The sequence below is a fragment of the Salvia hispanica genome, chromosome 3, assembly GCF_029641045.1.
Source record: "Salvia hispanica isolate PSC_SH4W2 chromosome 3, Shi_PSC_v1, whole genome shotgun sequence".
Taxonomy (NCBI): domain Eukaryota; kingdom Viridiplantae; phylum Streptophyta; class Magnoliopsida; order Lamiales; family Lamiaceae; genus Salvia; species Salvia hispanica.
The window spans coordinates 44097848-44116173 of NC_142694.1; the positions used below are offsets into that span (position 1 = coordinate 44097848).

The window sequence follows — 18326 nt, forward strand, 5'->3', positions numbered from 1 at the left end:
GGTCGAGTACCTGCCGTGTCGCCCGACTCGGGTATCGGGTAATACCAGACACAGTGCGGGGCGGGTATCGGGACAACAATTTCGATCGAAATCGGGTGCGGATACCCGACTCGTCAGGCGCGGGTACCTGTTTCAACACCCCTAGGTGTGGTGTGTGTGTGTGTATATTTGGAATTCCACTACTTTTGATAAGGAATTCCAATTATGTAATTGGAGGATTTGGAATTGGAATTCAATTCCAAATCCAAGAATTTTTCTAATACCAAACACTGGATTTGGAATTGAAGGCTTCAATTTCAATTTCACAACTTCAATTCTGTGTACCAAACACAACCTAATTATATTGATCAAATGGCCAAAGATGCTAAGGATTGAGGAAATGCATCTTTGCGGTGGTGAAGTTGAAGTCATTGATAAGAGGAGAAGGCCACCAATATTCATAACCAGTTTTGCTCTAATAGTAATTGACAATTTCTCTATCTATCAACAATCTCAATTACAAGATCATGTCTACGTGTAGTAAAAGTATTTGAATATTTTTTATAAATTATCAACAATTTATATTGTCTTCGTATTTCCAAAGCAATATTTATGGTGATTTAATTTCACGATCAATACACTTCCTGTATCATATGACCTTAATTTCCCCTTTAATTTTGATCTCGTCATAATTATTTCAAATTATGATCATTTACAAGCTCAAATTCATCTTCTTTCATATATATAAAATTAAAAGTTATGTATATAGTTGAGCATTGTAACTAGAACGAGGCACACGTTATACTCTATTCATATGTTGGAGACTTACTGGTTAATAGCAATGATTGAATTAGTTCAAATATCACTAAAGTCGGCTATTGTGTTTGGTGTAACACATTTTCTGAATTCAGTCTAACATACTACATTCTATCTACTACTACTTATTTAATGAAATAGACACATCAATCTTGATTATGATCTATTAATTTTTGCAATATATTATGAGATCTATTTAAAATCCAAAGCTATGTAAATCAATCTATATATTCATATAATTAATTTGACACTACAATTCCATTTCTTGTTTCTCGTTTAATCTTATTAACTTTACATAAAAAGGCACATAGAATAAAATTTGATTTTCTAATTTAGTAAGTAATCCCATTTTTAAACTATGGCCTCTAATGCTTGTTCAAATAGAATACACCTAGATTCAATCCTCTGTCTAGCAAATCAACCTGTTTACTTATTTTACCTTTAATTTTATACATGAAATTTATTAAGGAATGAATCTAATGCTAAGAACCCAAAGTTTAGCGAATTATAAGTACTACTTTGCCGAATTCGATTAAATTATATGCGTTATAGGAATTAATTTAAATCGCACTGGAACATTCCTCGTAATTGTTCTTTTACCAATAAATAATTCATAAGAAATGTGACTTTCGCATCATTTTTGGTAACTCATATTATGTGGCTAAGAAAATTATTTCACTTTAATAAATATTTCAAAGGGTAATGATTTATTAACAAATATTGTATATACAAAATGTACTTATATTTTAAACCGGTTTTTATTTAAACCGGTTTTATTATTTTCTTACTAATTTACCCTTTTTATATATATATGGAAAATTATGAATATGTGGAAGATCATTACAATATTTATGGAAATTTCATAAAATAAGATAATTAAAATTTATCTAGCCAAGATTGTTGCTTATACGTATATTTTAAACAAATAAATATACTACTACTAATATTTAGCACTAATCTATCGTTAAATTCAAAATTATAAGATTACATATCTTAAAATTTTTATACTTATTGCTTGTGTATTAACCGTAAAGTGATGAAAACAAAAAAAAAAAAAAAAAAAAAAAAAACTTACTTTATAATTTTTAATTAATACTATTATATAGTATAAATTTAAGGGGAAAAAAACCAAAAGTTTAAAAGAACCAAGCTCCAATATAGTATCAATTATATACGAATAGAATAGTAAAGACTAAAAAAAGATATACTATGTATAATTATTAGTATTATTTTAGTGAATGATCATATTAGAAAATGTATATACATCTTTTATATAGCTTAAAATTTTAGTGATAAGTTAATAATAAAATAATTAAATGTGAATGATAATTATTTTTTTGTTTAATTAAATAAAAAATATTTTTTTTCCCTCACGTGATTTTATGTTATAGTTAGGGGTGTGCATTCGGGTTTCGGTTCGGTTTTTTGCCCAAATCGAACCGAACCCGAAAAACCGAATTTCCTTGAAAATCAAAACCGAACTAAACCGAAAAACCAAAAAACCGAAAACCGAAAAATCGAAAACCGAACTATAAAAACCGAATTAAACCGAAAAACCGAAATTCTATAAAATTTCAAAAAACCGAAAAACCGAAATTAAAAACAAATATTCACAAAATCATAGCAAGATTAACATCTCAAACAACAAAAAACAAATATTTAGGCTACAACTATCAACCAAAATAAAGTTTCATAAATATATAAATATGTAGGCAACAACATGATTAACTAAAGACTTCATAACTTCTTCTTGCTCAAACTTCAAGTACTCCCTTTTATTCAACATCTGCAAGAACAAACATTAAGAAGATTATAATAATAAATTATAAATTATAGAAAATGCAAATAATAGTAGAGGAAAAATTCTCAATTTGACCATATGTGCATATGAATTTCAGTAAATTGGAGAAAATTAAACTCAATTTCAACATATTAAAATTACAACACACAATTTCAACAATCAAAGTAAAAATAACACATAGCCAACATCGAAAACTTATAAATCCGGACATATTACACTTTAATTAATTCCTAAACATAAGTCTGAATTTGTACCTTCCCGGAGGCGGTGTGGATGGCTAAAAGGCGGAGCCGCGGAGGTGACGGATGGTCGGCTGGAGAGGCGACGATGTGGAGACGGGAGGCGGCAAACTGGAGGACGGCTGTTGACCGGAGGCGACGGACTGGAACACGGCTGTAGGGCGGAGACGACGGGCTGGAGGCGATGATTTGGAATCTGGAGGAGATAGCCGTCGATTTGGACTTGGGAGATTGAAGATGGAGAGTTTTAGGTTTAGAGAGTAAAGCGGAATGGAGGCGGAAGAAATTATTCTAGGGTTTGAGTTTTAAGTATTTTATAGGTAATATATATATATAATTAATATATTAAATATAATTCGGTTTTTCGGTTTTTCGATTTTTTTTTCATCCGAACCGAACCGAACCGAAAAACCGAAAATTTCAAAATTTTAAAACCGAACCGAACCGAAAAACCGAACCGAATTTCAAATTTTCGGTTTGGATCGGTTCGGATATTCGGGTTTCGGTTTTTTTGCTCACCCCTAGTTATAGTACTAGTATTGTTTTGTGAGTTAAATAAAAAGAGGAAAAAAAATGAAGATGATGTTATTTCTATTTTATCAAATGTGTCATTTTTATGGGACAATTCAAAAAAAATATTTCATTTTTAATAGAATAGGTGGAATACTTTTGTTGGATGATAACACTAAGAAATGAAGTATATATACATAGAATCGCTTGTATGACTTAGAATTTTAAGAATTATTTTAAAATAAAGTAATTGGATGAGAATGACTGTTATTATTTCGTTGGATGATAACACTTAAAAGTAAAGTATGTGTACATGTAGTTGTTTTTATTAACTTAGAAATTTAAAGATTATTTCCTTGGACGATGACACTAACAACTTAAATATACATCCACGTAGTCGTTTTTATAACTTAAAATTTTATTGATTATTTAATAAGCACTATTCTAGGAAGCGAATGACTAATACTATTTCGTTAGATGATAACACTAGTATATATACATGTAATCATTTTTATAACTTTAAGGTTTAAGAATTATTTAACAAAAAATAATTAGATATGAATGACTAATATTATTTCGTTGGAGGATAACAATAAGAAATTATTACTATATATACATGTCTTTTTATAACTTAGATAATGATTTTTTATCAATAAAATAATTAGATGTAAATGACTATGATTATCATGTTGAATGATAACACTAAGAAATTAAATATATGCTTTTTCATAATTTAGAATTTTACATAATATTAAAGTAATTATTTGATGACTATGATTATTTCGTTGGATGATAACACTAAGTATATATACGTGTAGTCGTTTTATAACTTAGAAATTTAAATAATTTAAACAAAATAATTGAATAAGAATGACTATGATCATTTTGTTGGATGGACACTAAGAACTAAAGTATATATACATGTAGTTGTTTTTATAACTCGAAATTTCTATAGATAATTTTATAATAAAATAATTTGATGCGAATGATTATGATTATTTCATTGGATAATAACACTAAGAAATTAAGTAAGTGCAGGGCAGTGTTGACGGAGGTGCTTTGTGGTGAAAGAGACAACAAGGATATGGGAGATTGTGATTTCTCTGATTTGAGGGGAAAGAGAAAGAGAAGAGAGAAGAAGGCAGAACGTGTGTTGCGTTTTAACTTTGGAAGAAGAGAGTGATGGTGGTGTTTGGGCCACTTTAATTATTAGTATTATTTTGGGCCTTTGTTTTAATTTTTAGTTTTGGGACGACAAGTTGTAAAAGGAGTGAATGTGAGAATTAATTGGGCCAATTTTGTTAATTGATGAGATTGATTAATTAATTAATTCTTGAATTTATGCTGGGCCGAGTTTTTAGTATGCGAGGACTATGGGAATCTTATTAAGGATTAAAATGAGCACGCACATAGGATTGTTTACGATTGTTTCGAGCAGTTTTTGTTAATTGATGAGGTTGATTAATTAATTCTTGAATTCTAGCTATTTTTATCATTTAGAGTTATACCCAAGTATACAATTATTTTCCCATTTTCTTTATTCTTTGTTGGATCCTCAAGGCCATGTTCTATCAAGGTAAATAGGAAATCCTTATTGAACTTATATCTCCACTGCCTCTAGAGAATTACACCTTGTAATTCAGATACAATATTCAAATAATAATTATGTAGAATTATTTGTCCGTAAATACATGAACTTTTAAACTTTTTTTTATTTTTCCTTAACCTTTACTTTTTGAATGTTAATACACGAATTTTAGTTTTTTTCCGTTTTTCACCAAAATAAAAAATCGAAACTAATGTGACAAATTATAATTTATGTGGCAATCAAAACGACGTCATTTTGATTGATTATATTATAAAAAATAAAAAATAAATTTCATGTCATCATCTTCTTCACCCATCTCTCTCCCCTTTCTTTTTCTCTTTCACTATTCATCATTCTTTTTATAATTGTACTTAGAAGAAATGCCCCAATTCTGAAACCCGAAAAAATAATCTTTCCGTTCTAAAACTGATGTCCAGTCGGGTAAAATTTCAAAGCTCTTAACATTTTGTATGAGAAGAAATACCCCAACGTCTCGGAGCATTCTTTTATCCGTAGGCATAGAACTTCCATGTGTAGAGTCCAATCATTGTCACAATCCATAGCGTCATACTCCAACTCTCCAATTTTCTTTAAAAAATTAAATTAATTTAGTGTTTAATCTCTTAATCTGGCATCGACATCTGATGTGGTGGATGTATTGACTGATGGTTTGGCTTGTGTGGATTTTAGAGTTTGGAGCATTTCTCCCCACAAGCTTAGTTAAAAATTTGGAAAGAACGAAACGAATACAAGAAAGGGGAGAGAAATAAGTGAAGAAGATGATGATATTGAATTTATTTTTTATTTTTTAATATATAATTAATTAAAACAGCGTCGTTCTAACTGCTATATAAATTATAATTTGTCACATCAGTTTTGATTTTTTATTTTGGGGAAAAATGGGAAAAAACAAAAGTACATGTATCTACACTAAAAAATAAAGTTTAGAGAAAAAACCAAAAAAAAAAATGAAAGTTTATGCATTTGCAAATAACCCAATTATGTATTATAAAATTGTTAGAATAGGCTAGAACTTGGTTAGCTAGAATTATCTAGATTAATTGTGTCGATTCTTAACCGACTTAATTTTTTTTTATAAATTGGCACTAGGCCATTTTGTAGCAAGGGTGAGTGAGTATACAACAAAGAAGTGTGTGTGTGTAGAGTAAGAAGTAGAGTGAGGTGGGCGAGGTGTGTTCTCCAAGAGTATATTTTGGATTGTGTATTCAAAAGAATCATACTTTTGTGTTGGTGTTGTGTTGGTGTTGTATACGCACCATTCTGTTGTATATTAGGGTTGCATACATAGTTGTCGAGTGTATAATAAAAATTCATTCGTGTGTATATTTATTATCTATCCTGGAGTACTAATCTTGTATTCCATCCGCCCATTAGTATAAGGGGAGTTTGATCCGGTATGGATTTAAGAAATGTGATAGAAAGTGGTTGGAAAGGTTAGTGGAAGAGGTGGGTCTTACTTTTATAGTAAATACCATTAATGCTGTAAATTAGATCTTTTTTACTACTGCGTATACCACCGCCCTGAAGAATATAATATAAATGACCCATTCTATAACAGTGATCCTTTGGAGACTAGGCGAACCGTACGGAACCTTTAATGCGGCATTCATCAATAACGATAGTGCGTTGAGTTTGCGAACCGGCAACCACTGACAGTGGAATGGGTTGCGAAGTCGCTTGGTACCCGGATAGCTGGATTCAGTATACACATTTCACCTTCAGCCGGTTACGCAACAATCAAATTCTCATTGAAGGACATAAGTAGGTTCAAAAAATTATGATGTTATTATATTTTTTCTAACCCTATAATATATTGTATTAATCATTCATTTGTGATAATCAATTTACTAGCTTCCAGAAGGAGAAGCTTCGACTTTGGACAATCCGTTGCCTAGGGCCTCTGGAAAAGAAGCTTCGGTTAATCCTGATCTGATGCTTGACGAAAGAATATAAGATTTATAAAGAACAAGGATTCAAGACTTACTAATTTTAAAAAAAAAACATAATAGAAGTATATTAGGAGTTTGTCATCGGGAATAATCCAATAAATAAAATCCACACACCACACATATTATGAAGACCAACAATGCTTGCAAATTATACAGCAAAACGAGTCAACGGTAATATCAATGCAAGATACTAAAAAATAGTATCAACACAAAAACATGCTCATATCCTTATCCCTCCTCTCAAAACCAAAACAAGCATATTTCCTTCAATCACAAATCAAGAAACAAACCAAAACCAAGGTGAAGCTAAAGAACACTTCTAGAAATTCGGAAACCAAGAATCAAAACATTTTGCAAGATGAAGCAATTTGCCTTGTATATCAACACAAAAAAATATCAATACGAGTCAACGCAATACAAATTCGGAAACCACGAAGTTTACATGTAATATTATAGGCAAAAGGGAGTCACTTTTACCTAGCAGATGCGAGCGAGAGCACAGACGTGATTTCCAACGGCGAGGAACTCGATTTCCGACGGTTTCCGACGGTGGAGGAAGGGTTTCTCTGCGATGAATTTGGGATGTGATTAACTGCGCGGGAAAATTGAATAACCGGTCATACAATTATAGTACTCCCTCCGTCCCGGCTAAGATGACACATTTCTTGCCGACGCAATATTTTATGAGTTATTGGTTAATGTATTTAATTGGAGAGAGAAAAAGGTGGGTGTAAGTTTTAAAATAGAGAGAAAGAAAGATGAATATTCTAATAGGAGTAAAAAAAAGTTATTGGATATATTAATTAGAGCGAGAAAGTTTACAAAAAGAATGTGATCTTAATGAGACAAACTAAAAAGAAAGATATATCATCTTAAGTGGGAGGGAAAGAATACTAAATAAAGTATAATGACTAATTTAACCCTTGCGAAGTATACTAGTGCGAAGTATACTAGTAATACTGGTGTGTAAATATTCTACATATATGTATGACTATTAATTATAGTAGTAAGTTAGGAGTAACGCATAATTATTTAAGGCAAGAAAAAATACTCCCTCTGTCCCTAGAGCTGTCCAAGATTTATCAAACCAGCGGTTAAAATCGAAACCGTAATCATCGGTTATGGTTTTGAACCGAAACCGTGAGAATGAAACGTTTTCCTTTTTGGGTTGTCCCATTAAAAAAGAAACATTTCTTAAAATAGAAATAATTTTATCTCTACTTTTCCCTCTCTCTTACTTTACTCTCCCTTCTTTAACTCACAAAACAACACTACATAAAATCTTGTGTCAAAAAGTAAATGTTTCATATTTATTGGAACGGAGGAAGTATACTGTTTGTGATAGTTATCAAAATAACTTTTGTGAACAATTAATGTATATACTTCATAAATAAAAGCCACAGAATGTTTATTGTAAGAGAATTGAGTCATAATAGAGCAAGCAACAAAGAAAGAGTTGCGCATTATTAGATAGAAAAAAAAAAGTTTTCAGATAGAAAATGAATATTCTCATTTTGCTGGCTAAAAAGGGAAAAGGGAAAAGTGTATATTATTGTGGAATGAAAGAAGTACATAATAAATGGTAGGGGCTTAGGGCCCACTTAGATGCCCACAATATTTATCGTTTAATTTATGTAAAAATATCCAGAAAATTTCTAAATTTTAATAAAATTCTGGTCATCAATCATCATATAATTGTGAAAATCTGTAAGAAAAAATTATGAAGTTTAACTTTTTTTAAATTATTCTATCGTGAAATTTTTACTTTGATTGTGTATCTAGTCGAAAAATCATAAAGGTCAATGCGAATAAATTAAATATAAATTTATAAAATAATGATACTATTATTTAATTGAAAAATATAAATAGATAACAGAGTTCATTATATTGCTAACTCACTATTAAATTAACTATTCAAATTATTAAGTTTGGTCAAAATCTGGTCTATCCCATAAATTTTAAAATTCCACTAATTAAAGTATGAAGTTTCAATTTTGTTAGTTTATCACATGAGTCGAATTTTAGGTGAAATCTTTGTTGTTGTTGTAAAATTGAAATTTCAAGATGAATTGCGATTTAAATCACGAAAAATATGTGTGTATAATCTAAAATATAATCACAAGAAGCTTGATCTTAAAGTTGGATTGAGATTTCAAGATAGATTTCAATATAGAGATACTTAGAATCCACCTAAAATTAAATACATGTGATAACTATAAAAATTGAAACTCCATAATTTAATTAACGAATTTTAAACTTTGTGGTATAGACTAGAGTTTAACCAAACTTGGTAATTTAAATGGTTATTTACCTTATTTCAAATTATCTCTCATACCACATTTCTATACCACAAATGATTAGGCATAGAAAATAAATGAGTAATACTTATAAAAATTAGTATTATTAATTTACATTATAAATTATTGATGTTTTAAGAGTAGTTGTTTTTTTTAAATAAATGAGTAATACTTATAAAAATTAGTATCACTCCTATTATTTTACATTATAAATTATTGAGGTTTTAAGAGTAATTGTTTTTTTTTTAAGAAATGTTTTAAGAGTAATTGTTGAAAACTTGAAATCGTTTTTCAATTATTTATTTATCTTATAAAAACACAAACTTAAAAGTAAAACACAATAGCTATGGCACAATTTTTTAATATAAAATGAGTAATAGTTATAAAACTTCTTAATTTTCATATAAGTATTTAATTTTACCAAAATTAGTAAATTGCAGAGACATTGTCTCCCACTCACTACAACGCAAAATTGATGATCCCATCACACCTATTTCACGTTCATGAGCCCTAGAAGCTTACGCCGCCACCGCCGACTCACCACCGCTTAAGGTATTACCTCTTATTCCTCAAATCCAAGCTGCCGCCTCTTCCCCCTTCCTCTTATTCGTCGACGATTCGCCTCCAAATTAAGGTAAAAAAAAGAACTCTTCTCCTTCTTCAGGAATCGAATAGATTCGTGGTTATGGACCCTAAAATCATTGTAGCTATTGCAATTAAATGTCTGTGCGTGAATTATTTTGTTCAAATTCGACTGTAAAGTGTTTGAGGAAAAAGTTCGGTTATAACAACGCACCTATCGGAGCAGATCAAATTTGTAGGAGTAGATTTCTGAATAACACTTTGAAACTGCAATTCGTTTGTTTGATCCCTCTATATATCCATTTTGACCAAATTTATATGGATCTTGTTGTAATTCAATATTTGTTGGTTCTGTTGCTATTGAAATTGGAAGCGAGCAAAATGTGTTTTGACATTGGTTATATACTTTTCTCTCATTCATACTCCAAGAACATTCAACATCTATGAACATTTTTTTGCATTTTTTATTTCTTTGGTGGGGGGGTGTATGTTGGGTATGAGCTATGAAGTATGGTGTTGTGTAGGTAAATGTTTACTTTATAGGTCTATGAAATTGCAATTAGTTTGTGTGATCTCTCTGTGTATCCATTTTGACCAAATTTATATGGATCTTTGAATATCATGTATTGTTATGATTCAATAGTATTTATTGGCTCTATTGGTATTGAAATTGGAAGGAGCAAAAAATATTTTAGCATTGATTACATACTTTTTTCTTATTCATACTCCAGGAATATTTTAATTCTACATCTGTGAACATCTCTTTGCCTTTTTATTTATTTGGTATGAGGGTGTGTTGGGTGTATATTGGGTATGAACTAGTATGGTTTGTGTTGGTAAATGTTTACTTTCTCTTTTAGTTCAATATTTGGGAAGATTATATTGATTGATGAGTTTTGAGTTGAAGATCCTTGAATCTGAATCAAGGTTTGTTTTTTAATTCTGATGATCTGCTCGTTATTGGTTTGCCTTGAGTCATGAACAATAAATCAGTTTCGGTAATCTTTTTAGATGTATAGGTAATCTTTGTATAATTTGAGTTGAAGTTTGTCTCTGTTGTGTTAGAATGTTTACTTCATTAAACCATGATTGTATATGCAACTTGTTAGCTTTTGCTTCAATGCTGGGTTGCCTCGATTTATTCCTAGCTGTAGCCTCTATTCTTATTTTGGTCTGTGGGCAAACTGTGCACATGACGATACAAAGATTTGTTTGGAGGTTGATCAATTGTTATGTTTTACATTGTCCAGTTATTATGGTGGTAGAATTTCCTTGAGAGTATATCTGCTGAAAGGTGTATCTTTGTTGTCTCTTTCATATATTTTGGTAAAAAATTGAGATCAATGATTATGATGTGTTTCTTAACTACCAACGTTTACTTAGCAGATGGTTAGAGCATATTCTCAAGAACACACATACAAGCATCCATGGGAACGAGTAACAGCTGCGTCGTGGCGCAAATTTGCCGACCCTGCGAACAAACGCACACTGTCTCACATTATCGAGGTTGATACTCTGAGCCACAAGCTCGAAAGCAACACTGGCAAGCTGTACACAACTCGAGCTATAACTGTCCATGCTCCCGGGCCATGGTTCCTTCGTAAGATGATCGGCCAGGATATCTGCCACTGTGTTGAGTCAACTGTCGTGGATGCGAAATCCCGATCTATGCAGCTAGCTACCCGTAATATCAGCCTCGAGAAGTTCATCGAAGTGGAGGAGAAGATCAGGTATGATCCCCACCCGGATGATCCAAATGGATGGACCATATGCCGGCAGGAGACAAGGATCACGATAAAGCCCCTGTCGGCTCTGGCCACGATGGCTGAGAAGATCGAGCAAAAGTGCGTGGAGAAGTTCCAGCAAAACAGTGCTAAAGGGAGAGAGGTTATGGAGAGAATCTGCAAGTATCTTGAAGCTGAATCTAGGGGAATTTCTGCTTGATTTTGATGTTAATCATTGAGGTAATTTCTGCCTTTGTTTTTCAGTTTAACTTGGTATAACTCCGGTAGTGGAATTTACCAGTGAGGTGTTGTTGTATATCCAGTTTTGTTTAGTTCATCTAATTGAAATAATAGGACAGCTTGGTCCCTTTTCCGGTGACCAAGAAAATATTAAATAAAATATGATATATCCAGTTTTCTGTTGTTTGCCGTTTGCAATTTGTGATTTCTTTACTTCTATTCAGGGACAAGGACGGAAGGTTTATCCATTGAACACTTGGTTAGTTGAGCAATAGAGGGCTCTCTTATTTTAAAATGAAGATATTTTCTTAGGAAAGATGATCCAAATAATGAACTTAATAAATTTAATCAAGTAAATGCCATTTCATGAATAAGGAGTTGGTCTTTTACGGGCCAAGTGGCTTAATTTATAAAGGGATTTTGCAGTTTGGATAAATTATCAAATCCAATGTATTGAAATCTGGAAATTTGAATATAATTTGTAAATCAGAAAACAGCAATTAAATCTATCTAGTAGTGAAAAAGCCAATTGCAATTTGTGACAAGATTTGGCAGTTGATGTATCATTGATTCATTCTCGTGGCGTTTATCTACCACTTACACGTGGACATATACACTTAGAACATGTGTCAATACCAAATTTGCTTAATCATCATCTTATCCATCCGAAAATATCATATACAGTACTTAATTTTTTGGGACCTTTTCAATCTCTTAAATTAAATGTGACACATGATTACATTAAACACATATGAAGTGCTATGTATTTTGGGGTACATTGCTTATCCAAAAATGTTACTGTATCATTAAATAAACACACACGCAAAAGTAGTTCTTGTGATTCCATGAAAATTTATTTACATCACATGTAATTTTCAATTGTCCACCCCTTTCTCTCTTTGTTGTTTTCATATTCAAGCCTTCACATCCATTTCTTTCTTCATATTCCCATTTATTGATTTTATTTTACAGATATTAGGAAACAGTTAATTTAATGCATGAATTCCTATAATCCTAGAATTATTGTTGGTTATAATTATTATCCAAGAATTTTAGGTCAATGAAGCCTAAAGTCAAAATACCAACCCAACCACAATTGTGCTGGAAAACTAGGTAATGAGCTGGTAAAATTGTTACACTTTTTTTCAGCCCATCACGAGTCCATTTAAAGCCTTCAACATTTCTATCTATATATAAACACATCTCTTATAAACAAACCACATTTTCATGCAAACAAAAATCAAGATCCAAATTATGTCTAGTCCTCCTATTTTCTTAATGGTCATTCTCATTTTTGCCCTCCTAGTTTTGTTCGTGGAGGGCTCGAGGCCCCTAGGGTCAAAATTGGAAGATTACACAATGTTCAGACCCAAAGTTATTGAGGGAAAACATAGGCTCGGAGGGAAGCAAGTTGAGGGTTGCATGCCTAAAGGGAGGCGCCACTCTTCGGCTCCGAGTCGATACATAAACTACCAGCCTCTTGACTCGCTGATGTGCTCGCCACTGAATCATCGAGTTGATAAGCCTTGAATAAGTTGTTGTTTCGATGCGCACTTTGTTAGTTTGCAGTGTAAAATATGTTACACGTTTATCATATCATGGTTGCTATGTACCTTATTTTTTCTTTTTCTTTTTCATTTTGGTTTTTGGATATATAGAAGTCTAAGTAGGAAAAAAAAAGTATACAAACACAAATATGTTGATTTAATGGTTTAGGCCAAAGGCCTCGGGTTTGAGTCCACTAGCTGGGACGCGTCCTTTAAAGAATTGCTTAATTTAGTTTCTATGGCGAGGATGCAATAAACCTGGGGGAAATAGAAGAGTGTCAACAAATTCAGTAATGAGAAGTTTTCTTTTAATTCCATCAGATCCAAGAACAATTAAAACCATAAATAACTATACCAAGAGAATCTAATTAAATTGCTAAACTATGTTTGGTTGTGGTCGGCTGATTCCGGATCTCATAACTTCATATCGCATGTGAAAAACAAATCAAAATTAATACCAGTTGAATTGCATATGAAATAGAAAAATATAGAAGTATAAATTTATTCTATCGTATATTTTTTATGTCAAAATTTTCAGTTCAAGTTCAACGTAACAAGTTTTCAAATTTAATATAATTTGAATTACAAAAAAATTATGTCTATAGGTAGCTTGGGGCCTTGGGCCATTTTCAATTTAGAATTACAAAAATAAAATTATGTTTACGTAGCTAGAGGCCTCTGGAAATTGCAATGATGATGTGATGAATTTATGATGAATTCGTGGCCGATTTTTACTTTAATTCGAATTTGTACAGTTTAGTTCAATCTTGTAATATTGGAAAGTACAAATAAATTTGTGTTTCAGATACAACTTGACTTGACTAGCTATGAATAAACATAGTAGTATTATATCACAAACTGACCAGCTGCTACAAAAACATTCTTAATCCATATATATACTTCAATCTTCTTCAAAATCGATATCTTCTAACATGAATATAATATGAAAACAAATGCTTTCGACCTCAGATGTCGTCTATTCATGATCAAATAAGATATTGTGCACACATTATATTTCAAAATCTTTTTGAACTTAAAAGAGCATGATCTTCCCACATAAATCAAATACGAAAACAAAGGCTTTGTGACCTCACATTCCAAAATAAAATAATGTTAATACTCCAAATAAGAGAATCAATCATCTTCAACTAATTCGCTGGTCAAAAACCTACGCAATCACAGTTAAAGAAGTAAAGAAAAACACTGTAAATACTACTCCCTCCGTTGAGTGTCAATATTTAATTCGACACGAATTTTAACGTATAATTAGTAAAATAAAAGAGGGAGATAAATAGTAGTGTTAGTGGAGAGTGAGCTATGCATCATTAATTAGTAGTGTGGTGTAATGATATAAGCTATAAATAAAATAATGTGTAAATTAAAGGCAATGTGTTGTTTAATTATTCCAAAACTGAAAAGTTCATACTTTTCAGTGACATATAAATAAAAAATTATTACCTTCGTCCCTAAAAGTTTGACGCAGTTTTCCATTTCGGTCCGTCTTGAAAGTTTGACACACTTCACTTTTTTTTCATTTTTGGTAGTGGACCCCATATTTCACTAACTCATTCCTATTCATATATTATTACTCCATAAAACTAATACTTTAAAAGTAGGACTCACATCCCACCAACTTTTTCAACTCACTTTCTATTACATTATTTAAAACTTGTATCGGATCAAAGTGTGTCAATATTTGGGGGACAAAAGTAATAATTCATACTTTTAATGGACGGGTGGAGGGTTAAAAAACCAAAAAAATAAACTCATTTTATCCTCTCTAATTAGTAATGAGTAAACCAATCAGTACCTAGGAGTATATAAAATTTTATTAGCATCAATCAAGTGGAGAGATTTCGGATAAAGGGTCCAATTTCGCAGGCCTTTTGAAATTAAGGATTTAATTAGTTTACCTTTCGAAATATGGGATCGTGGCATGCGAATTTTTCGGAATAAGGGATTTTCGAATTTTTATATACTTAATCATTTTTGTTATCAATATTTTTTGCACAATATTTATGAATGGACCAAATTATCCTTAAGATTTTCACTACAATTTTAATTCTTTTTTCTCTAATTTTATTTTCACCTAAGTTGCAGATCACAGCTCATCACCGCCGCCTCCACCCTCATTCTCATCGTCCGTTAGCTGCCGTCCACCCCTTTCTCTCTCACTTCCGATCCATATGGAAAAAATCAATTACAAAAATTCAAATTCCCCCACCCTCTTAACGCGATTGCGTCCTCTGTCCAGCAAGCTAGATTCTCAACATCCCTCTCGATCTCCTCTCTTAAAGGAAGATCTCGCTGCCTCTTCTTCTTCGCTACAGGTCACCTGCTGCTGTCCGGCGAGGCTAGCCGCGGTCAAACTGCCGTCGTCGCAGGTCGCCGCTTCCCGGTGCCATTCCAGCTTGGGCTACCCCATTTTTCCCAATAAGTTCTTAATTCAATTCCACATTCTTTAAGGTTTGACTCTAATTTTGGGTTGTTCGATCAATTCAATTCAGTTTACGGATTACATGGATGCAAGTACATGAAAGAAAATTGGAATTGGATGATGGGAGAGATAAAGATATACCTTTGCAGTTCGATTACCAATTGAGTGGTTTATGCAATTGTTAAGAAATTTGGCCTTAGTGTGCAGAGGAATCGGACAGGGAGAGAGAGGGATTAAGAAATGGAGCTTTGGAGCTTTCAGTAGTTCGCTGGCGATGAAGTTGGAATTAAGAAAATAAATTGGAATAAAAAATACTCCATTAAAATTGAGGTGAGAATTTAGGGATAATATCGTCCATTCATAAATATTGTGAAAGCAATAATAAGAAAAAAGAAAACAAAACACATATAAATTCGCATGCCACGATCCCATATTTCGAAAGGTCAGCGAATTTAATCCTAAATTTCGAAAGGCCTGCGAATTGAGACCCTTTTTCTGAAATCTCTCAATAAAGTGATAAACTGTGGATATAGGGATAAGCACATATTTTGTCATTTTGTTCGATTCTTTGACCGTTTTTTATCTTTTTTTCGTTTATGGAATAGTTCTTGCCTTCTACTAACTCATTTCACTCATAATTTATTATAAAATATGTATAAAAATAAAATTTATATTCCATTAATTTTTTAAAACATTTTTTCCAGACTTTTTAAAGCTAGTTTTGAGTCAACTATAAACTCCTGTTCCACTGTAGAGGCTTTAAAAATATGCAAATACAATTATCCAGAATCTGTTTTAATAATTTACCCTTAAATATTCAATATACTTATGTTATATATAAACACAGACACAAACACGTCTGCATAAATCATCTCTCCTTTAATTTCCAAGTGCTGCCGCCATGAAAGCAGAAGAGGTGATGGGAGATCCGATGAAGTCACTCCGGCGGCGATGCGGGCGTTTGGTGAAGGAGCAAAGGGCAAGATTTTACATCCTCCGCCGCTGCGTCGTCATGCTCATTTGCTGGCAAGATTGCACCGACTCTTAATTCTTCATTAACCACTACTTAATTTAATCCATCTTCTTTATTTTTCCTCTTTTTATTTTTTTAGAATGTTTAATTTCTCTGCCCTACTAGATTATTTTTTGATCTTCCTTTGAAAATACTACTGTATGAATGAATCAAATGCATTTTTTACATTTTTAATTTATGCTTTTAAATTGTATAGTAAAAGATTTTATTTTTATTTTTAGTTGCATTTTTGTATCAGTAGTACTTGCCAGCTTCAAAAACAGTAGAGTGAATGACTGAATGTATGAGAACAATTCATCCGCTGTTTACCAATATACATTTTCCTTTTCATGTTTTATAATATTTTATTATATCAACTGGACTATATATTTAGTGTGTATATCAATTTTCCCATCTTAAAAATTTAAAACTAAATAACGCAAACTAACTTGTGACACGGATTGCTGATAAATATTAGGTAGATTTGTATTATATATAAGTGAAGCCTTGAAGGAATCTCTATATTACTATTAGATAAAATGATTTGCGAATGGGGAATAAATCAATGATTGTAAGCATTATTACTTATGTGGGAAAAATGGGATAGAAATAAGGAAATTGAGTTCAATAAAAGCGAAAAAAAAAGAACACATAAAAGAAAAGGTCGGCACTGTTTTTGTGGGAGTACTTAATTAAGAGATATTTCTTCCTAGATTTTTTAAAACAGACGAATTAAATAATTTCGCAAGATTTTCTTTTTCTTATTTCGGATTTCGTATTGAGTCAAAATTATTGTAACATGACACTAATTTCGTGAGTACAATTTACAGGCCTCATTGAAGCATCACAAATCCTTCATTTTTTTTTTTTTGCTTTGAAGACAAATCCTTCCATTGTAAATGTAAATAAGTATTTTCCTATATACTAAAAGTATTTATTTAAATTCACATCGTACTAATTATGATGGTTAATCGTGCCACACATTTAAAAATGAGAAATGTATGTTTTTTAGATGGAGACAATGACGTGGAGTAGCGTGAGCCAACCGGCAGCAGAATCCAATGGACAATGGGATGACGTCGTATATATAAAGTCTAATTTGCTCGGAATCAGATCTTTATAATAATCCTGCTATTAATTCTTTAATAAACATAGTTCATCTTACATACTTTAGCAAAAAATGAAAATTCACATAAAAGTAATTAATTTAAGAGATCAGTGTGAATATATCAATCTAACATGAAAATATGAGTTCCATAATATAAAAAAATTCATAAAAATTCTTTTGCGATATTTTATCTATTAAAAAAGATATAATAATTGATTTTAAAGCTTTTGGATTTCAAGAGTAAGTAATTTTAATTGGATTTTTAGCTATGCATTCAGATTTGATTTTTTATACAGTATTTGTTTATGTAACCAAATTGAGTGTGAGATTTTTAAAATAATTAGGAAAATAAATTGTTTTGGGCATGTTTGGACAGCCGTAAACAGATGGCGATTGGCAAAGTGTTGAAAGATGGGGTTTGGTAGCCATGAATTCATGATCATCTTCTTGCTTAGCTTTCCAATCATTGTCTTCTA

At 31.6% G+C, this 18326-nt stretch overlaps 1 protein-coding gene across 4 annotated transcripts; it reads left to right on the forward strand.

Moving 5' to 3' along the window:
* The first annotated feature begins 9631 nt into the window (after positions 1–9631).
* LOC125215249 (MSF1-like family protein) lies at positions 9632–12291 on the forward strand. 4 transcript variants are annotated; one of them, XM_048116613.1, is made up of 3 exons: positions 9648–9834; positions 11033–11076; positions 11169–11932. In XM_048116613.1, the coding sequence occupies exon 3, from the start codon at positions 11169–11171 to the stop codon at positions 11724–11726; it is 558 nt and encodes a 185-aa protein (XP_047972570.1). In that variant the 5' UTR covers positions 9648–9834; positions 11033–11076; the 3' UTR covers positions 11727–11932. The 4 variants fall into 4 exon arrangements, with proteins under 4 accessions (XP_047972572.1, XP_047972570.1, XP_047972571.1 ...); XM_048116614.2 differs by lacking the exon at positions 11033–11076 and adding an exon at positions 11971–12291 and having other exon boundaries at positions 9649–9834; positions 11169–11746; XM_048116615.2 differs by lacking the exon at positions 11033–11076 and having other exon boundaries at positions 9632–9752.
* The last annotated feature ends 6035 nt before the right edge of the window (positions 12292–18326 follow it).